The sequence below is a fragment of the Manis pentadactyla genome, chromosome 10 (genome assembly GCF_030020395.1).
Source record: "Manis pentadactyla isolate mManPen7 chromosome 10, mManPen7.hap1, whole genome shotgun sequence".
NCBI lineage: Eukaryota > Metazoa > Chordata > Mammalia > Pholidota > Manidae > Manis > Manis pentadactyla.
The window spans coordinates 104,280,570-104,302,876 of NC_080028.1; the positions used below are offsets into that span (position 1 = coordinate 104,280,570).

General features: G+C 47.8%; 1 protein-coding gene across 2 annotated transcripts; it reads left to right on the forward strand.

Moving 5' to 3' along the window:
- Nucleotides 1–14,454: 14,454 nt before the first annotated feature.
- On the forward strand, nt 14,455–22,021 carry ZFAND2A (zinc finger AN1-type containing 2A). Of its 2 annotated transcripts, none has more exons than XM_036933036.2 (5): nt 14,455–14,700; nt 15,891–15,983; nt 16,421–16,515; nt 18,131–18,256; nt 21,700–22,021. In XM_036933036.2, exons 2-5 carry the CDS (start codon nt 15,929–15,931, stop codon nt 21,853–21,855), a joined length of 432 nt encoding a protein of 143 aa, XP_036788931.1. In that variant the 5' UTR covers nt 14,455–14,700; nt 15,891–15,928; the 3' UTR covers nt 21,856–22,021. The 2 variants fall into 2 exon arrangements, with proteins under 2 accessions (XP_036788931.1, XP_036788932.1); XM_036933037.2 differs by lacking the exon at nt 14,455–14,700 and adding an exon at nt 14,867–15,373.
- The last annotated feature ends 286 nt before the right edge of the window (nt 22,022–22,307 follow it).

Consider the following 22,307-nt stretch of genomic DNA (forward strand, 5'->3'; position numbering starts at 1 on the left):
TTAAATCCTCCCACATAATATGTAATAGTTTCTTTACAAAGGACATGAAGCTAACTATGATCCTTTACTGACTTATATAGCATGTTCCACTTTCCTGTTTTTAGAATCCTTATCCCTTTCAAGTGGAACTCTAAAAATATCAGTTAAGCCCCCAACTAATTTCTAATCCCTGCTTCTATTAATATTGACAGATGGGAAGTTCGTCTCCTAGCCTTTGGAGAAGACACCACAATTCCTATCCTAAGTGCTGGGTTAATATTTTTAAACTAAAGATTAATATTGAATTTCCCCTGTCAGCATCCTTCATGGTGCAGAGATAGGCCTCCAGATCTTGTTAGTAGCTTAAAAGATCTGCTCACAGTGAAGTGGCCTGGCAAACCATGTTTGCCTCATGTGTAAATGGAGACAGCTTCTCTGACGAGTGAGGTTTCTGCCGAGATCCCAAGGACAGTGTGGTGGATGTGTGCTGTGCCATCCAGAACTCTTCAAGGTCGATGCTCGTGCCATAGCTGCGTCTCTCTCCAAGGGAACCGCCCTGCACTGAAGGGAACTTCCTCACCTCAAGTCATGCTTCTTCTGAGGGGAACTCACTTTGGGTAACTAGTCGGTGCGGAGGCAAAATGGCCCAGCCCCTTTGCCTCAGGTTGAGAGTATGAAGGGGCATCCCAGCTGTAGAACTCCTAGTGTGCGCCCTGCTGCAATTACATTGCACTTCAACTTCACCGTCTGACCTAGCCTACCTCTCTTGTGTCCTTCCAGGCATTGTTCATGAAAGAACCTCTCAATAAGCCCCTGAACACGGCTCTCCATTTCAGGGTCTGTTTCTAGGGAATGACAGTCAGTACCAAGAGTGATCCCAGAAAGTAAACCCTAAAAGGACCTTTGAGCTGGGTCCCTGGCCAGCTGGCAGTGAGGCTGGAAATGAGGACCTTTCACTAGCAGTCATCAGGTAAGCGCTGATAACCCCTGGCACAGTGAAAAAATTGTTAAACCTTTCAATGCTATCTGATTTCAAGACCTACTATAAAGCAACAGGTATCATGATAGTCTGGTATTAGCAAAGGAGAGACAAGTAGCTCAATGGACCAGAAAAGAGAGCCCAGAAACAGATCCACACACATATAGTCAATGGATCTTTGATTAAGGAGCAAAGGCAATTTAATGGAGAAAAAATAGTTTTGTTGAACAAATGATGCTGGAATAATTGGATATCCACATACCAAAAAAAAAAAAAGAGAGAGAGAGGGAATCTAGACACAGACTTTATGACTTTCACAAAAATTAACACAAAATGGATCATAATTTAAAACCACCTAATTGTAAAATGCAACATGATAAAACTTCTAAAAGATAACAGGAGAAAACCTAGTTGACCTTGGGTTTAGTGATGAATTTTTATATACAATACCAAAAACATGATCTATGAAAGAAAATATTGATAAGCTGGACTTTTAAAAACTTCTGCTCTGTGAAAAACATGCTAAGAGAATGAAAAGAAAAGTCCAAGACTGGGAGAAAATGTTTACAGGTCAGGTATCTGATAAAGGACTTGCATTCAAAACTTACAAAGAACTAAAAATGCAACAAGAAAATAAACATGCGAATTAAAAAAAATGGGTGAAAGATCTAAACAGACACTCTATCAGAGAAGATAGACAGATGGCAAACAAGGATATGAAACAATGCTCAATGTCATGTGCCCCTAGAGAATTGCAAATTAAAATAAAAATGAGATACCACTACACAATTATTAGAATGACTAAAATCCACAACATGGACACCACCAAATGCTGGTGAAGGTATAGTGCAACAGGAATGCCCACTCACTGTTGGTGGGGAGAGTCTCTGGTTTCTTACATAGCTGAACATACTCATAGTATACAGCAATTGTGCTCCTAAGTATTTACCCAATTGAATTGAAAACATATGTCCTCACAAAACCTGCACATGAATGTTTAAAGGAGCTTTACCCATAATTGCCAAAACTGGGAAGCAATCAAGGTGTCCTTCAAAATGGATAAACAAACTGTAGTCCATCCAGACAATGGAATATTATTTAGCACTGAAAAGAAATAAGCTTTCAAGCCATGAAAAGACATGGAGAAACTTTAAATGTGTATCACTAAGTGAAAGATACTGGTCTGAGAAGGCTCCATACTGTATGATTCCAGCTCTGTGACAGTCTGGAAAAGGCAAAAACTATGGGGACAGCAAAACATCAGTGGCTGACAAGGATTTCAGAGGAAAGATAAATAGGTGACACATGGGATTTTAAAGGCCATGAAATTATTCTGAGTGATAAAGTAATGGTGATACAGGACATTATTTGTTAAAACCCACAGAACTGGACAACACAAAAAGAGAACCTTATCAACTATGGGTTTTAATTAATAATACTGTATCAATATTGGTTCATCAATCCCAACAAATGCACCATGCTAATGCAAGATGGCAGTAATGGGGAAAAATTGTGCTGGAAGAGAGGGATATATTTGGGACTTCTCTGTGCTGTCTGCTCAAGTTTTCTGTAAGCCTAAAACCATTTTAAAAAGTGAAATACATTAATATAAAAAGAAAACCTTTTAACTGATAAATTGGGATGGGATACCACTGGAAGGGATTACATTAGCTGGTGTGATGTCTCAGGCATTTGGGACATGTGGAGGAAGTTCCAAGCATCAGGACCCTGGAATGGGGTGGCTGTTGTTAGGTGCTATGGATACGCTGGAGGAAGATAAGAAATGCAGTTGGTTAGTCATTTATTTAAGGTGAAGTGTGACACCCCAGGGCTCCTCTGGAAGCACATAAAGAGACCTCACACTTTGCAAGAGTAATGGAGAGTCAGGCATGGGGCTTAACGATAAGGGCAGCAGAGCTCAGAAAAGGTTGAATTTTCAACCCTGGCAAGTCTCCTGTGCCAGGGTCAGGCCCCAACTAGAAGCAGTGGGCCCCTAAAACTTGGGATCAAACCAACTAGGCTGATGCACTCAAGAATCCTTGAACCCCAGGTCCCTATTAAAGGCTAGTAGTCCCATCTTCCTGGAGGTCTACCAGGTTGCTAAGTAGGCTCAGATTACAATACAGCCCAGCCAAGGATGAGCAGAGCCTGGCAAGGAGGAAGTGATTATGTCTCGAAGGAGCTGCAAGACACAGTCAAATGTGCCACCAGGATATGCTGGATCAAGGGGCAAAATATCAGATGGCAAGGAAGTGTTTACCGGTGAGGAAACGCTTTTCCCAGGGCCCGGGGGTTCACATCAGGAGACAGGGTTAATTTGCTTCTAGGATGGTTCTTGGGAGTTTGGAAAGAGTAATGACTCACAGCAATCAAAGCACAATATACTAACTGCCGTGGCGCACAGTGGGAGAAGGAGGCAAAGGTCTCAGAGAAGTGGGTCTGCTAATGTGGATGCACCATGTAAGGCTGGACACACCAGCCAGCCACAGCTGACAGAGGGCACAGGACTCTCGGCCAGATCAATAAGGACTGGGCTGGGGAGGGGCACCAGCATCATGAGGAACTCGGCAGCTCCTGTGCCCTGTAAGCCAGAGCAACAGCAGAGCTGTTTCAGAATGGGGTCTCATGGTAACAAAGGCATTAGGATCCCAGCATAACAGGTGGCAGCTCAGGTATCAAAGCAAGCTGGCTGCAATTATTGCAAGAGCAGCAAGTGCAGCGTGTTAGAGGGGGAGGTGGGGACATGCTTATAGTTATGAAGGTGGTTAATAAACACAGTATTCCTAGGGGACAGATAGGTAGGCAATTGAAAAGATAGTACCTGATTATACAATCAAGAGAAGTCATCCACGGATGATAGGGACTGAGGGAAGCCACAGTCCTTTGCTCAGTTAGCAGAACTGTTACCCGCTGACTGAAGGAGGGCCTGGGTCCTTATGAGGAAGAGAGACATGAACCCCAGCCAGTGCAAACTGCCATGATGCCTGGGCCTTCCCTACAGGGATCTACGGCCAATAGCCACGCACAGACCACCCTACACCGAGGAAAGGGGATTACCCAGACATTTCAAGGACTCTTGGATCTGAGGTCCAGGTCGTCATTTATACTTGGGGATCAAAAACCTCATCATGACCAGTGGGTCTTCTGGCCCCAAGCAGCAATCATGTCCCCAAATACATAATTGGAGGGCACCTTTGGTAAGTGGAAGAACCCTAATGGGTTCCTTGGCATGTAGGGGGATATCACAGGATAAAAGGCCAAGTAGATGCCTCTGAAACTGTGGCACCCTTGCCAAGACAGAAGTCAAAACAGTAATGCATTCCTGGGAGAGGCAGCGATTAGTTCCATCCTCAAGCATTTAAAGGATAAAGCGTTAGTGAGCAGTCCCCACTGTAACCCATTTAAATAGTGGCCACAATGAGAACAACACCAATCATGAAATGTGACAGTGAACTATAGTAAACCTAACCAACAAGCCCCGTGTGCAGCTATGTAACAGATGCGATCTCTGCTAGAGAAGATCCACTCAGTCTTGGTACATGATTTGGCCAGTGCATTCCCTTCCATCTCCACCATTATGGAGGATCAGAAGCAGTTCACATTCCCAGAAGGACAACAGCACACATCTAAAGGCTGTGTTAACTCTCCAGCCTTTATAAAATAGGCTGAAGGGACCTTGGGCCACCCGGACATTCTGCAGATCATCACACTGGTCCACAGTCTCAATGACATCATGTTACTGGGGCCAGATAAACAAGAACTGGAAAGTACACTGTAGGCCTTGGTAAGGCACATGCTCTCCAGAGGGTGGGCATTAAATCCTGTGCCCATTCAGACTCCTCACAGTGAAATTTTAAGGGCTCTCTTAGTCTGAGGCATGTCAAAAATTCCTTCCAAAGTAAAGTGCTAGGGATAAAAAGTCTTGCATGGTAGCTTCTCTAGGTTCTGGAAGGAGCACATTGTGCACTTAGGAATAACACCCCTTGCCATGTGCTGGGTGCCACCAAAGGTGACCAGCTCTGAGTGGGGCCCAGAGCAGGAAAGGCACTGCAGCAACTCCACTGGAGGTCCCGCCTGGCAGACCCTACAGCCTGGGTGTCCGAGGCAGGAAAGACACTGTGGAATTCATGACAAGCCCAATAGGAGAACCACAGCATAGACTCCTAGGCTCCTGCAGCAAGGCCAGTCTTGCCCCCTGCCCTCCTTGTCTCTTGCAGCAGAGGAACACACTTGGCCCTGACAGAGGTGAGACTTCAGACCCTGGGACGAAGTGACTGCAGCCAGAGCTTCCTTCATGAGTTGCATTCTGCCAGTTCCCACAAGCCAGTTGCAGAAGGACACCCACTGTGATCCACTCATATGAGGGCCTTAGAGGGTCACTTGATGGAGACAGAAAGTAGGATGGTGGGGGGCAGGGGCTGGGGGAGGCGGTGGGCATTTCTTGTTTAACAGGGATAGAGTGTGTTTTGCAAGGGAAGTCTGGAGATCTGTCCCACAACAATGTGCATACTGTTAACACCACTGTACACTTAACAAATACTTAAGATGGTATATTTTATATTCTATGTTTTTACCACAGTGAAACAATGATGTGACCCCAAGCATCTGTGTCCTGTTGGTGTAAATTCCATGCCATCAAGTGACCTGCAGTAGCCATGTACCGGCCTGCTTCCTGCATTTTCACATGGCAAGCAACACATCACAATCTTTCTTGGCACTAATGTTGATGCTCCAAAAGTCAGCATAGCTCCAGCTTCCCTCACCCTGACAGATAACCCACACTCTGACTTACATGCCTGTTTGCTTGGCAGAACATCCAGCCTTTTCACTGTGCAACAAGACTCAGGGCATAAAGTGGGGGTGATTTTACCAAGGACAACATTCTCCAGGACGCCTGCTGGTCAATGCCAGTCCAAGCCAGCAAAAGCCAGTGCTTTCTAGCCATGGCAACCTTGTCTCCAGGCGTGCTCCTCGTTTAGGACACCCACAGGAGTTGAGTGACTGCCAGTTATTATTGTGGGGAAGAAGGTAAAGAACCTTAAACATGTTTTGTACCTTTACCTAGAAAGAGAGTGGTAAGGACAGGGCCCTGCGAGCACAGCACTCAGTTGCGATGCACTTGCGCACACAGCACAGGAGGGCCCCTCCCGCAGCCTAATTCTCGCCCCTGCATGGACAGTTAGGAAGGCTCACAGCTGCCCGTCGAGCTCTGCACCTGAAGCACTGAGGTGTTGTCACTCATCCCCTCGCATGTTCCACTTTACCCAGCTCACTCTCCTCTTGAGGGGTCTGCTTACCCTTCAGAAAAGCTCTGTTGCTCTGCTTCTTTACCGGCCTCCTTACTGTCAGGTATTCTTGGTCCTCTTACCTGTGTGGACTTCACAGGATGGAATTGGTCACAGGAGTGTTTAAGATGTGCTCTGGGCAAGCTTACAGGAAGCACCTGGGACACGCTGAGCGATGACAACTGTGACATCACAGGAGCACAAGGCACCCTGGAGCATGGCCTGTTCTGGGAGAAAGCGCAGGCCTTACACAGGACACCGGCACCAGGGATGGAACCGAGGTCTGGCATGGGGCTGGCTGTGCAGCTGCTGAATGAGCACGTCATGACTGTGTTAACCCAAGTGACCAAAACTTCCACTGCTAGCCACCTGCGTGCATGCTCAGGGCTGCAGGCGCCACCCTGAGGCAGAAAGAATTCAGTTTGGGGGAAGCTCTGTAGTCCAGCTGCCTTGGCTGACTGCGGTATGGCCTTCCAGTGCGCAACAACCCTCAGTGGCCTCACAGGGAGTGGCCACGGCCCTGTCACATCTCGGGTTTGCAGCACAGTGTCTCTTCTTGCTCCCCACTCGCTCCCGTGCTGTCACGGGGCCCTCTTCTGCTGTCTCGGAATGGTGTAAAAACCCTTAAAATGACTGGGAGAAAACTTGGCTCACACGGTGAACCCAGGACAGGCTGGGCCTGAAACACCATGTCTGCAGTCCCCCTTGGCCCACCTGACCATCAGAAGGCAGCATGAACACAGACACGGGAGGCTCTGCAACTTCCTCTTCTGCTTCAGCTGGAGTCATTAGGGGGAGAATTCTAAGTTCCTAACTAAATCCGTGGGCTTGGGGTGTGTGGTGGGGAAAGGGGTTCCCTCACCCCCTGAGCACCACTGGTTTCGCTTTTCTTCTGCAGCAGCAGCCGAGGGCTGTCAGTGCCTCGGTGACTCGGCCCCTGGCCTCTCATAGGACAGGCCCCGCCGACTGTCCAGGTGAGCCCTGAAGTGTTGGGGAGGCGGCACAGGTCTGGCCCTGCAGCCCTGCCGTGCACGGAGATGGAATCCAGCCAGCAAGCTGCCTGAGCTCTCACCAGGGGCTGCCCGCGAATGCTCACTCACTGGGGGAGGCGCCCCGCTGAGGGGGGTTCCGAGCAGCTCTCCAGGACCCTCCTGGGAGGCGAGGCCCTGGGATGAAGGCCTGTAGGGAAGGGGCTGGTGGTTTATCGCTGCAATTAGCGTGTTTTTAGATTCCACTGCTGGCAAGAAGTACACAGGAGCCCTTTCCAAAGAATCATGCAGGGGCCTGGGGTGGTTGGGGGGCTTGCACCTGCCTCCCCTGCCCCTCAGCAAGCCTGCGCCGTCCCCTTCCCTCCATGCCCTCCCCCTTCAGGAAGAACTCTCTAGATCTAGCGCCTTGCGTTCCCAACAGCCCAACCGATGAGACTGAACTTGGCGTGGGCCTGACTGGCAGCAAAAAGGACAGGTGGGCTCCTGGTCGCAAGGAACAAAGCCTGTATTAAGAAACTAAAGTGAACCTGAGTCTCCAGGTAAAGCGTTCAGGGCCAGACCCTTTGTTCGAATCTCTGACTCGAACAGAAGACTGTTTTCCTCCGATTCCAGCGCCGGGAGCGGGCGCCCCACCTTGTGCGGAAGATGCCGAGGTTGCACTCGCGGAGGCGCGCGGCAGGGGTCTGCACCGAGGAGCAGCTCCCTCGGCTCCTGCACCTCCACGCGGCGAGCCTGTCCTCCCCAGCACACAGCACGGCCCCACGGGCCCCAGATACCCACCGGGCCCACCGTCTCAGGCAGCCTCCGGGCGACTCCTGCCCCTTCTGCAGACACCCTGGCGCCCGCGGCCTGGGTCACACACCCTTTCTGCTCCGGGCTCCGCTCCGGGCTGCGTGTCTCTTCTTCCTCGCCTTCTTCCTTTTCTTCAGTCCTCGCTTTTGTGCGTGGTACAAGCTCAGACCTCATGCCTCCCCCTCCTCTGCCCATGGCACCAGAAAAGCGTGTTGTGTGAAGCAGACCTTCAACAGAGCCCTGGCCTGAGGGCCAGCAACTGGCTGGGACGGCCTAAATGCTCCCGCTGGTTTAAAGAGAGGAGGTGGGGCGGCCTGAAGGGCACCGTGTCGGTCCCACAGCTACATGTGGTGACCGGGACCAGTTGAGTGTGTGAGAGCCCTCCTTTGCCTCCAGGCCGCAGGGGAAGTTGATTCCCTCTCAATTTCAAACTAATATTTGTGGAAAAAAGAAGCGATGTCACAGTCCTAGCCAATATGCATAGATTAAAATAATGAACAAACCCAGCAGCCAACCGGCAGGAATTTTTCCACAAAAACTGCCACTGCCTCCAGCACAGAGCCACAAAGGGACTTTAATATTTAATGCAACAACGTGAGGGGTAGCAAAGGGGCCTGGCCAGGAAGGGAATGAGTCACTGGGATGGGAAATCAGAATGATCATTACTTATTCAGAACCCACTCTGGAACCAACACAAACTTGAAAACAAACGGATGACTTTGCACCATTGTTATTTTGTGCTGGACTAGGTTTCTCTGGTCCCAAGACTAGGAATACTGAGGCAGTGATGGACAGTAGCTCAGATCAGATCTGCAGCTGAGCATCAAGCACGTTTGTTATGGGGAAATACCACAAATGATATACAGGCATCCCTGGGAGATACTGTGGGTCTGGTTCAGACCAATGCAATAAAGCAAATATCTCAATAAAGTGAGACAAACTTTCTGGTTTCCCAGTGCATATAAAAGTTATGTTTATACCAAACTGTGGTCTATTAGATATGTAAGAGTATTGTCTAAAAAACTGATGTACATACCTTAATCAAAAATGCTTTATTGCTAAAAAATGTTAACTACCACCTGCGCTTTCAAAGTCATGATCTTTTTGCTGGGGAAGGGTCTTGCCTCCACACTTACAGCTGCTGCCTGATTGGGTGGTGGCTGCTGGATGGGGTGGTGGGGACCATTTCTTAAGACAACAGAGACATTGGCCGGATGGGTTGGCACTTCCCTTCACAGACATTTCTCCAGCGTGCAATCCTGGGTGATAGCATTTTACCCACAGTAGAGTCAGTCCTCTCAATCCCTGCTGCTGCTTTATGAACTCAGTTTAGGCAACAGTCTAAGTCCTTTGTTGTCATGTCAGCCGTCCTCACAGCATCTTCCCCAGGAGCAGATTCCTGTCAAGAAACCCTTCTGTGCTCCTCTTTAGGGAGCAACACCTCACATGTTCACGTTTATCCCAAGATTGCAGGACTTGGTCCCGGTGTCAGGGCTGCTCTTGTAGTTGTAGTTCTCTCACTGTTTCCTCCATGTCTGCAGTGACTGCTGTTCAGTTAATGACAAAAAGCTACATAACACTGACTTCATAGTCTTTTGCTTCTGTAACAATTCGGTGTGGGCTTGGCCAGATCAGGACCATGAACAGCAGAGGTGGACCAAGTATACTCCTGGTAAAACCCTTGGGATTCTGTGGGTGAATTCTGGTTCTTAAAGAGTACGCAGGTGCCCATCTGTTCATGTGTGCACACATGTGAGTGTGTGCATTTGTGTCTGGTGTTGAAAAGAAACAGGCCCAACATGGGGTCACTTCTGCTCAGCCAAGTCACCACACCAGGGCTTAATACGTAAACCCAGTTTCAACCTCCCCCAGAAACAGGAATTTTCTGGTCCACATCACTGATAAGCTATCCCATGAGCCCTTTCCATCTGCTCTAAAAGAAGATGGGGTGGTGTACATCGTAAGACCCCCGCTGCCCTGCTCCCTAAGAGGTGTCCCTGCCTGAAACAACCCCTTTTTTTTTGCTAGTAAATGCCCCCACCCTCCTGTCTATAAAAAACTCCCATTTTGTAAAATTCCACCCAGCAGCTCTGCTTGCTGGAGGGGATGTTGCCAATTCATGAACTGCTCAATAAAGCCAATTAGATCTTTGAATTTACATGGATTTTGTTGTTTAACACTGGGGAAGGGAGAGTAGTGTCCAAGTACATTTCTCTTCTTTGGTTAAAAACTCATTTATGAATGTTGGTCTTTTCAACATCATTTATTCGAAGTTTTGAAGTTTTTCATCGAATGTTTTTTATATTTCAAAAAGTAGATAAAAGTATTGTGTAACACTGAGAAATTTTAACATTTTACTTTTAAAGAATAGTCTCGTGTTTCCCTGTGGCAGTTAAGTGTGGCTGCTCCCTGTGTTCTGGCAAAGATGTCCATGTCCCAATCCCAGGAATTGAGAGTCTGTCACTTTTTTATAGATGTCACTATGGTCCAGATCCTTTGGCAGGGAGATGACCTGGATGACACAGGTGGGCCAATGAGGTAATTTTCCATGAAAGAAGTGAAAGACAGAGGAAAGTAAGGGTCAGATAAAGGCATGTGGCAAAAGCGGCAGAGGTCAAAGTGGTGTGATTGTGGCCTGCAGTTCCAAGCCAGAGAGGGTGGACAATGTGTAGGAGCTGGAAAAGGGACAGTACGCTATCAGAGCCCCCAGAAAGAAAGTTGCCCTGCGGCACTTTCCTTTTAAGCCTGTAAGATGTATTTTGGAATTCTGACCTACAGAACTCCAAAAACAATAAATTTGTGTTGTTTTAGACCACTTAACCTGTAATAATTTGTTACAGCAGCAACTAGAAACTAATATACTACCGAATGTAAAATTATAAGTTTGGAGCATGGCATATTTGAATCAAAGAATTTGGATTTCTGCTCTAAAACTCAGTAGTTAAACCTTAATATAAACATAACATAAAACTCTGCATTTTATGTGTGTTAAAACTGATTCTAGCAAGACCCAAATAATCTGGGAATACATGAACCTAGACTTTTCACTTCAACACCCAGGATAAAGTTTACAGAAAAAGGTAATATCTATCCCATTTTTCTGATAGCAATTGATTAATTATATTTTATTTTTTAACACTCTGGTTATCTAACATTCTTAACTGACTTTTGGAAATTTGACTTCCTATAGCATTAAGGTAATGGATATTTGTATTTATCAAAAGGCCTGAGAAATTAAAGCTCTATACTAGGATTATTAATAAGGATAATAATAATACATATGTGATGTTTGACCCATGAGTAATAACCATTTTAAAGGCTTGCATTTGTATTTATTCTTAGTAATTTTTCTTCTTTAAAACAATTCTTCAGGAAGAAAAGTGAAGGCCTGGACTGGCATTGGATTTTGACTAACTGGAAGAAAGGGGGCAGGGGGAGGAGGCCTATGGAGCAGCGTGCCCACCACTGCTCCAGGACGTGGGCTGCCAAGGGGGCGGTGACAAAGGCGGCAGGTGAAGGTGATGGGCAGAGCTATTCATTACATTAAGCAAATAAACTGACCACAAAGAAAAGAAAATATACTGAGGATGATGAAAGTCAGTTTTTTTCCTGGTTTAGAAGGTATTCATAAACATGGAAGGGGAGAATGCTAGAAAGAACCCTGAGGTGTGAGACTGGAATTGAGGTTACAGATATGCACTTAATAGATATATATAAAACACACACACAGATATAACCCTATAAATGTGTATGTACGCAGACACATATACACATATATTTCATAGCCTGTGTGCACTGTGAAGGCCTAGAAGCAATGACACTCTAGTAGCAATAAGCATACCACATACTTAAATCTTGGGTCCTAAATACCATCCTTCCATAAAAAGAAACAATGTTCCTTGGGAAAACAGCTGATTCTAGGGCTGGGTTATTAAGAGTACAAAATGAGCCTGAGACATCTGTGCCAGAAGGTAAAAATGAGTGCAAAGAATGATGGCAGCCTGTCAAGCAGACTCAGGAGCCGGCTGATGGGTCTCTCAGTGACCAAACTGAGATAATTTGAACATCAAAATAAATAATGATAGCAACAGACTATGAACCACTGAGTAAAATAGAAACCCATGAGTCCACACTGATATGCACAGATGAATAAAAAACAAAATCTCTCCCTTACAATAGAATGCCAACTAGTTAAGTATAGAAGAAATGATGGAAACTTAAAACACACTATGTGGCAACCATCATAGTAATTCAGACACACTCACTGGTGGAGGTTAAGGTTGTCAGGTGCAGGTTGATGAAAAGTAACGGTGGAATCTTGGGAGTAACTCCCTACAAAGTACTAATCATTTACACAAAAAAAAATTAAGGCACCTAGCAGACATTAATATGACTAGCTCATCAAGATTAGTATCACCCATGGTAGGATGGGTTGCAATCCAGTGCTTCCATAAGCATAGCACTGCCTCTGCAGTCCTACCAAGAAAACACCACCTGAGTCTGGACCTGAAGCATCCATGGACCCTTACCTTAGTCATCTCGCATGTATAAAAAGTCTGAGATCTTTTATAAAAACTCAGGGGCAGTAATGACTGAGGATCTGCCCTGACTTAGAGAGGGAATATGGGATCCTGGAGCAGAAAGGAAAAAGACATTGTCATCAGAGTTGGCAAGATCCAAATAGGGTCCTGGATTGGACCTTAATATTGTTACAATATGGATTTTCTCACGTAGGTGGCTGGACAGTGGTTATATAGGAAATCTTTGTGGAAATAAACACTGGAGTATGTAAGGATGATGGAGCATCATGTCTACAGCATAGTCTCAGACAGTTCAGACACTAAGGAACGCATACGCACACAGCCAATCCTCATTTATACATTCCATATTGCTCATTGCCTACTTGCAGACGTTTATTTATTTATTTATTACCATTTTTACTGACCTTTTTATTTAGCATATCATATGAAGCTTTACATACCAATAAATTTAGATTCATGCCAACATTTTTAATGGCTATATAGAATGACAGTAAATATCACTGTAACATATTACATGTATGCCAGCATTTTTTAAAATTTTGTTATGATTAATCTACAATTACATGCAGAACATTATGTTTACTAGGCTCCCCCCTTCACCAAGTCCCTCCCACAATCCCCTTCACAGTCACTGTCCATTAGCGTAGTAAGATGCTGTAGAATCACTACTTGTCTTCTCTGTGTTGCACAGCCCTCCCCATGCCCCCCCTCCCACATTATACATGCTAATCGTAATGCCCCCTTTCTTTTTCGCCACCCTTATCCCTCCCTTCCCACCCATCCTCCCCAGTCCCTTTCCCTTTGGTAACGGTTAGTCCATTCTTGGGTTCTGTGTCTGCTGCTGTTTCGTTCCTTCAGTTTTTCTTTGTTCTTATATTCCACATATGAGTGAAATCATTTGGTACTTGTGCTGACGTTTATTTTTAACTCCAAAAGCCAGGCTTGGGTGGTTCGTGGTTCTTTGTAGCACGAGCAGCTCGGTGAGAAACTGGTTTCCCGATGACATCCCCAGGTGAGGGCCAAAGAGGTGACGCTGGCCCTCTCGTTCAGCTCGGATGCTGCAGACAAGCGTCCTTTTGGCGGCCTATTTGCGGCCGCGGTTTTCGCACGTTTGAATCTTGTTGGCGGTCTTGCAGTTTAGGCCGGCCCCTGAGCCTCAGGGTACACACACACGCCCAGTAGTCACACCGCCTCCAGTAAGGGCGGGGCTGCTGGCCGCGAGAAGTCAAGGATGAGCAACAGGTGTTACACAAGGCATCTTTAGCAGAAACACGGAAGGCTAGTGTCAGGGGCTGACGCTTGAAGGACGCTCACCTCGTGCCCCTCGGAGCAGCCGCTCACTTCCGCAGCTGGGACGCGCTGGCCCAAAAGAGTCACGTTTGCAGGGGGAGGGGGTGGGATGGAGCAGAGGAGGCAAAATGCTAAGATACGGGGAATCCAGGAGGTTGTAAGTTCTAAATCCTTGAGTAACTCGTTCCATTTAAAGCAGAGGCTTTCCCCGGACTGCAGGGCAACCCCTCGGCATGCCAGGATCCCGCGGGCCGGGCCGCATGCAGAGTCGCTTACCCTGCGGGCGGCTCCGATCCTGTGCCCGTCCGCGGAGCCCCCCGGCCTCCCGAAAGTCTGGCGCGGCCCCGAGGCAACTGCGGCCTCTCGCGCAAGGCTCAGCTTTCCCGCCCTCGCGGCTGGCACAGTGCGCCTGCGCAGAGCCGCCTCACCGTGAATCAGCTGCCCCGAGACGCTACCGGACTGTTCCAGAAGGCTGGCGAGGGGTGAGGACTGGGCGGGCCAACGGGGCCACGGCGCGGCGGGATTGGCTGGCCCAGCGCTGAAGACCCGGGGCGTGTGGCAACGTCCGGCAGCGGCGGGGGGTGATTGGCTGGTCTGGCGGTGACGTATTGGGGCGCGCCCGGGATGCCGGGGCCGCGGCGGCTAAGATAAATGGCTGGGGGCTCAGAGCGGCGCAATGCTGCGCTTTCCCGCGGACGCCGACGGACGTCCGCTGCCGCCCGGACTCGGCTCTGCTTGTCCATTTGGTCTCCTGCCCCGCGGCTGACTACGGAAAGGGACACACTTCTCGTCCCCGCCGCGCTCCGCTCGCGTTCGCTGCTGCCCGGGCTTCCGGCAAGAGCCAGGTGCGGGCCATCCCAGGTAGCCTGCCCTGGGGTCGCACGGGAGGCAGTCCGTGGGGTCCTAAGCCTCTCCAGCCTCTCGGGCCCCGGCTGGAACAGTTAGGGCGTAGCGTCGTAGCAGAATGACCCCGGTCCAGGGGCCCTCACACCGCTGCTGGGGGGTGTTAAGCACTAGACTATCGGGATGGACGACGAACCCTCGGCAGTTCTTTGAGCAAAAGATTTGGGACACCCACTCGGTGTCGTGCCCTTGTTAGGCTCTGCGCTCGTTAGAGCTGATAATAAATAATGAATTTGCAGTTGGAAGCCGGATGAGTGTGTTGGGAAAGGAGTTAGAGGGTCTGTAAGACTGGGGGATGTGTGAATGGGCGTGGTGAGGGTGTTGGGGAGCCCCTTTTGAGGAAGTGACGCTCCAAACCGAGACCCAAGGGGATGAGCAGATGGAATCCAGGTGGGGCCGGAGTATTCCAGGCTCAAGGGCCAGCATAGGAGACGCCCCAAGGAGTGGAGAGAGCTGATGGAAAGGTCCGGAAAAGGCTGTCGGGATCTGAATTCTGGGAAGGACAATGTAGAGAGGTTTGCTGGGTGCCGGAACATGGAGGGGGGCTTATGAGGAGTGCGATGGACTCCAGTTTCTCTCAAGTGCAGTAGCGCCACCAGTAACCTGTTTTCCACGGTGAGTGAACGGCTTGTTCTTCTCCCTGATCAACTACAGGTTAATTATTAAGAATTAAGTTATAAGTGAAACTCAATTCATAAGGGAGTTAAACATCTGAATCTCTCTGGGGTAGTGTGCTCAACTAATGTGATTTGGCACTTGGTAACAGAGTTATGTTTGGGTAAACAAGTGTTAATGGGTAGATGAAATAATGATTTAAACTTCACCAAAGCTGTAACTTTCCCTGGCAGCCATGTAAAGTGAATACGGGAAGCCCCTGTCAGTAGAGTCAAAATACGTTTAAATGAGATGAATTAAAAGGTGAATGAGGTGGTGCTTGTGCGAAACTCCCGTTTTGCTCTTTGCTGGCAGAGGACTTTGAGATGCGTCAGTGCCCTGCTGGGCCCCAGGCTGACTTGGATGTTTATCACTCTTTACAGAGCATGTTCATTTACCTTCATTGGCTGTTAATTGTAAATCCTGGTGACTAGAATTAGGGCCATTTTTGCCTTCCTAACTGTTCTGATTCTTGCAGGTTATACTTCATCCTGCCATTCTTTTGGACGCTTTCTCATGGAGTTCCCTGATTTGGGGAAGCACTGTTCAGAAAAAACTTGCAAGCTGCTAGGTAAGTGCTTTTAAGAGAATATTAATAGAAAAGTGGGTATTTTATTGGCTGTTTCGTGGGGAAGAATTGGCCATGGTGTCTGTTAGCTGCTATTCTCTGGGTCTTGGTCTTTCAATATTGGGAAGGTGGCCCAAGGTGTGGATTCTGTTCAGCATTGTTGCTCAGCACCCACCCAACAGCCAGATGACAAGGGTACAAAGTGTGCTGCTTAACTGCTTGGATACTACCTGCTAGGGATCACCTTGAAAGGCATAACTCTGTCGGTTCTTCAGTGTTACTGGCATTGTGAATTCATGATCCCCAGTTTTTCTCACATGGATACCTCTAGGATGTATTTGATAGGTATAAGGAACTTGGAGTAGGTAAATGCCTGTTTAATATGATCTGTAATTCTTTGGTTCTAGTATTTAAAACACTTCACTATTTTTTTTTTCTAGATTTTCTTCCATTAAAATGTGATGCATGTAAGCAAGATTTCTGTAAAGATCATTTAACCTGTGCTGCACACAAGTGTCCTTTTGCATTCAAGAAGGTAACTTAGCAGGCTTTACCCAGAAGTCTCTAATCTTCACTGCCTCAAGCTGTGCTGTCCAAAATAGTAGACTCTAGCCACATGTAGCTGTTAATTTAATGAAATCAAAGTCCAGTTTCTCAGTCACACAGCTACATCTCAGGTGTAGCTCAGGTGTTGAACAGCCCTGTGTGGCAGTGCTTGCTATACTGTGCAGGTACGTGGGCCTGCCTCCTTCACAGGGAGTTCTGGGCAGCACGGTGCTAAAGCAACAGCTTGTATTTCCAGGGACTTGTGTAGTCAAAGCTTAGTTTACAGGTTAAAATACTTAGTTCCTTTAATTCATTACACCAAGGGAAACATAGCTGTGTCTTCATGGGGTGTAAGAAATGGTTTAATAATTGAGGTGGAAGGTATCTAAAAATACTTACGTGGGTATCTGCAGCCAAGATGTCATATTTAGGTGATTCAGATAGCACGCACTAGAAAACAGAAGATTACTTTGAGAAAGTTGACTTGCTAAGTCCAAAGGTGTAAGACTTTTGTTATTGACTTTTCTGATGGCTCCCACCCTGTATTCAGTTTGTCCTGGGAGGTTCAGAGGTTATTTGAGTGAGCTCTTTGTATGAGTCCTTGGCTGCTTCACCATGATGGCAGTTAGACAAGTGAGTGACTGGGCTTTACATACTTTGACCTGAGTTGGCCAGGGTCTGACACTCCAGTGTTTTCCAGGCCACCATGACGGGTGGGGGAGGGTGACTCACATTTCTCTTATTTACCAGGAGCTGATCATGAGGCCAAACCACCCCGTTTACTTGTTGATTTAACCTCTCCAAGTCCCTAGACAGTGAGTGTGGCTAGAGATCATTAGCAATGCTTTGTTTCTTAATTTGGCAGACTTGCCAACTGAGGGAGAGCTCTTGGGTGCCTCTCTCCTCAGAGCAGACATAGACCCTGTGGTTAGGGGACTGCCTGTGACTTGTCACCTTGGTTGTCTGGCTGTGCTAAGTATCCTCAGCTCCTGCCCTGGCTCAGGTCTTTCAATTGCACTGGGCATTTAGCTGCTGGGGTCTTTGGTCATTCCCTCCAAACCCCCAAGTTCTGGGCTTGGATGGCCATTTTGTCCTGAGATCCCAGGCTAGCTTGTGCTCCCTGTCAGCTGATGAGTGGGTCTCCCTGCATGTAAAAGCCACGTGGGAAGCCACAAAGGCTCAGAGAGGCTGGTGGCAGTTAGAGCTGGAGGGTCTTAGGGCTATTTTCTTCTGTCACCTTCACCTGGAGCTGTTTGGGCAGGTTACCCCTCTCCTAGATGGTGCTGGATGGACAGCCTGCTGTTCTGAGACCTTCCAGAGTGGTTTCACCAGCTTCCTTCCTTGACTGCTTTTGTCTGACTGTCTCAGGTCTACAGTTGGTAGGTAGTCTGTTATGTTTAAATCCCACTAGATCCCTCTTAGGGCAGCTTTATCGGCAGGTTTCAGGGATGCCTTATTGGTAATCTGTTACACTAACAACACCTCATGAGTGGCTGAAATGCCAGTGTTTGTCCTCTCCCTGCTTTCAAATGCACTAAGCCATTGTACCTTTTCTTTTGTGAGTTGGATTGTCTGAATCTGCAATGTCATCTTACTATTTTTAGGATGTTCAGGTCCCAGTATGCCCACTTTGTAACAATCCAATCCCAATAAAAAAGGGGGAGATACCAGATGTGGTGGTTGGTGAGCACATGGACAGAGATTGTAAATATCCTGGGAAGAGAGAAAAGGTAAGCACAGAGTCTGTGTCACCTCTGACTGTTAGTATTTTTTCTTAGGGAAACACAGTCAGTTACCTGATTATGAAAGCTGTCCTAGTTATGCACGTACAAAATAAAACCCTCACTTAGTATAGTGTTTTCCTGTGTTGTGAATGGCATGGGTTTTGTTCAGTCACAGAAACATTCTCTAAATAGTGGAATCTACATTAGGATTTGCTTTCTCTACAGAAATCTCACCCTTTTTCTCCCAAGATAAGAGTTAATGAAGTTTTCTAGAACTGTTCTATTACTAAGCACTTTTTTCCTATGCTCTGCCTACGAAAGTGTAAAAGCATGTAAAATTTGAACATTTGGAGTTCTTGCTTTGGTAGCATTAGCATTTTTATTAGTCAGATATCTGTTCATCTGCAAGTAAAGCATGTTAGGAAAAAACAACAAGCCTGTTCTCCAGAGACCACAGTTGACCCTTAGCTCAGGATGGGACTGACCTTCTCTCTGCAAAGTCAAAAATCACGTTTAACTTTTGACTCCAAATCTTTACTAACAGCCCCCTGTTGATGGGAAGCCTTACTGGTAAGAAACATTTGGTTAACTTCTATTTTGTGTGTTATGTTTATTATTGCTGTGTTGTTACATAAAGTAAGGTAGGGAGAAGAAATGTTCTTTCATGTTGTGGCTGTGCTTCAAAAAATTTCTACAGTATTTACTGAAATGAATCTGCTTATCAGTGGACACACACAGTTCAAGCCCTTGCTGTTCAAGGGTCAGCTGTACTATCAGTGCTTAGCCAGTTTTGTTTGGAGTGTTCTTCTTTTTCCACGTATGTGTATTGTAGTGCGAGTGTGTCTTGCTGTCCCTTTAGTTTGGGGCTTTACCTATTCACACAGCATGAGCTGAGTGGTGAGCTGTCCCCATTCTAACACTCACCCATACCCACTCTCTTCTACTCCCACCCTTGCTGCAGACTGAAGCCCAGGCCTCTCACCTTGAGGATGCAGCCGAGAGATCCCCAATGTGTTTTCCTAGGGGGCGGGAATCCCTCCTTCTCTGCATCTTCCTTATGATGGGTCCCTGGTTTCCTGTGTCCTCTGTTTTCTTAGTTTATTCCTTTATTGTGGTGGGAGGACATCCACTACTTGTTCTCTGGAGGAGGAATGGAAGGTAACTTGAGAGCATACATCGTGCAGGTCTTCCATTCTCCATTTCCATCTATGAGCAGCCTGGGATAACGTCCTTGCTTTGAACTCTTCCCTCGGATGTTTGCAGGCTTTCGTTCGTTTCTTACTTTGGCTACTGGTCTAGAGAATTCCCCAGCCATTCTGTCCTGGTCCTTTATGGGACCAGCTTTCCTCCTGGCAGTTGGAGGATCCCCTCTTTGTCCCAGAGTTTGTAAGCTTCATGTTGAATGTTCCTAGTGTAGATCTGACCTCACCTGTCATGTGGGCATTCAGTGGCCCCTCCAAACTGGAAACTCTCCTGCTTTTTCTGGAAGTGTCATCTTGGATTCTTTGGTTGCCTTCAGACTCTTACTTGGATACTAGGCATCCTGGACAGGTGGCCTTTCCTGTGTGATCTGCCAGGTGTGTCTGTGTCACAGGACATGTCCTGGTGGTCTGCCGCTGGCTGCTCGTTTGCCCTGTGGGAGTGGTGTGGGCTCTGGCTCTGGCTGTGGGCCATCTGCCTGGCCCACTTCTAAGGAAGCCTGGAGCTCTGGCTTTGGGGTTTTTTCTTGGGCTAATCACATTCTCCAGAGGCGGCGTTGTATTTCCCTCCCAGCTTCCAGCTTCTCGGGGGCACATGGAGCATCCTCCAGGCCCCTCCTGTGCTCCTCAGGGGCCCTGCCCACTGCAGTCTGCCAGACTCGCAGCCCTCCCTCCTGTCCCAGCGGCACCCATGTCTGAGCCCTGGGAGTTTGCTCACAGGGACTCTCCTGGCCTGCTGTAACCTGGCTTTCCTGTGTCTGCCAGTCGATCACTACCTGCCCAGGAGCTATTTTTCCCCTAAAATCTTGTGGCTGGTTTCTTCTTTGCCCTCATATGTTTATCCTTTTCAGAAAATCTCTCTTGTTTTTCTGGAGGAGTCAGAGCCAATACTTGTGTTCAGTTTTCTGTCCTTAACCAGAAGTCCAAGGAGACTTGGTGAGGTTTGCAGTCAGTAGACTGCAGGTTGTTCTCTCCCCTTGGACTGCAGATTCTCAGAGCCCTTAGGCCCCCCAGGCTGCCTTGGAGGTCTGGTCAGAGCCAGCTATGCTGCCTGCCCTTCCTGAGGCCCTGCCTTTCTGCTTGGGTGATTTTTCCAGTCTGGCTGCTCTTAGAGGCACACTACTCCTAACTTCCAGTCCTATTACTCTAAAAACAAGTACATGGGCTCTAAAAACGCTTGTCTTCTGGGAATTGGCTTTTGTCAAGCTTAAACCCATTTCTGGTTGTGGATCGTGGTGTGAGTTATCAACTATCACAAATATATAACATCTAACACGTTAAATACATAATGACTTCAGTTACATAAACACATGAGGCCCGTTCATTTCACTGTCAGACACGCAAGCATAAAGTCTGTGTTCCTCAGCCTACTGCCCCCGCCCTCAGTTAGCGAGCTTGCTCCAGTCCCCCTCCAACCCTATTACCTTCCACCCTGCTCTCGCTCTGCACCCACTTTCTGCCCTCCAGGCTTCTGGTAGGCCTTTTAAAACCTCCCTGCTTTTATACAAGACCACAGCTCTACTGGGCATACCTTGCTCCCAAATTGACAAGGTGATCCTTATTCTTGGCTTAAGTCAGATTTACACCCTGAGTCTCCCCCATCCTTGTCCACCCCCTAGTGTGTGTGCCCTCCTTTTCCCTCCGGGCATGGGCACCACTGATACTCTGTTTGCACATGCTCAGGCCCCTTGAGGCCAACCTCACCTTCTGTCCTTGCTGGAGGGCTGTGTCCTCAGGCTGCTGACACCCATCTTTACTGACATTCTTACCTTCAGAGTTGAAATTGCCTGGGAATCTATAGCACCATCGTCTTCCCCTTCTCCTAAAAGAAACCCCAGCAGCTATTAATGGGTGCAGGGGCTACACACAGGCATTCCAGCCCCCTTGCCCCCGATGGGGACAGCCTCCACTGTCCCCAGAGCCCCCGGAGCCGGCCGCCCTGTGTGGGACTGTGTGCGATGCCTCAGGCCTGGCCTTCCCCCTGCCGCTGGGTTGGGCTGGTGTTTATCGCAAGCAGCTCCAGTTACCTCATGTGAGTCCTCAGCTCACTGTGCTGTGCTCTTCACCTTGTTGTGTCTCCTTAATTATATTCATCTTTTCACCTGACAGTCAGATGTTTGAATTTCAGTGTCTTTGTTCCATATAGCTAAGAACTGCTTTTAGTTTAAATACTAATGGTTTGATTCAGGCCTGTTGAAAAATTGCTTCTTGGAGCTTTTTGAAATATTTAAGCAACTTTTGCTTTTTCAGATTTTCACATACCAGTGCTCAAAGGAGGGCTGCAAGAAGAGAGAGATGCTGCAGGTGGCTTGTGACCAGTGTCATGGCAATTTCTGCATTCAGCACAGACACCCTCTGGATCACAGCTGCAGGCGAGGGCTCGGCCCCATGGATGTGGCCGGGTGAGAAGAGCCTCTGGCTGCTCAGCGTGGGGCAGCAACGGCAGAACCAGCTTAAACCCCAAGGTGGGGCTGGAACGACTGAGCATTGTTCCGTGCAAAGTCATTGATGTCAAATACTCGTAGGAGTTTGGATGAATATACTCTAAATTAAAATTGGATTCTAAATTAAAGTTGGATTCTAGCTGTATTGTTTCCTGTGACCTCCATAACAATGTGTCACACATGGGGCAGCTTAAATGACAGAAGTTTATTTCTCACAATCTGGAGGCCCGAAGTCCCAGGTCAAGGTGTGGGTGGGGCTAGTGCTTTTTGAGGCTCTGAGGGAGACTGCTTCAGGCCCGCCCTCGCTGCTGGGGGTCTGGGGCCGTCCTTGGAGCTCCCTGGCGGCAGACACGTCGCCTCCAGCCCTGCTTCCATCTTCCCATGGCAGCCCTCTGTGCCGGTCTGTGACCACAT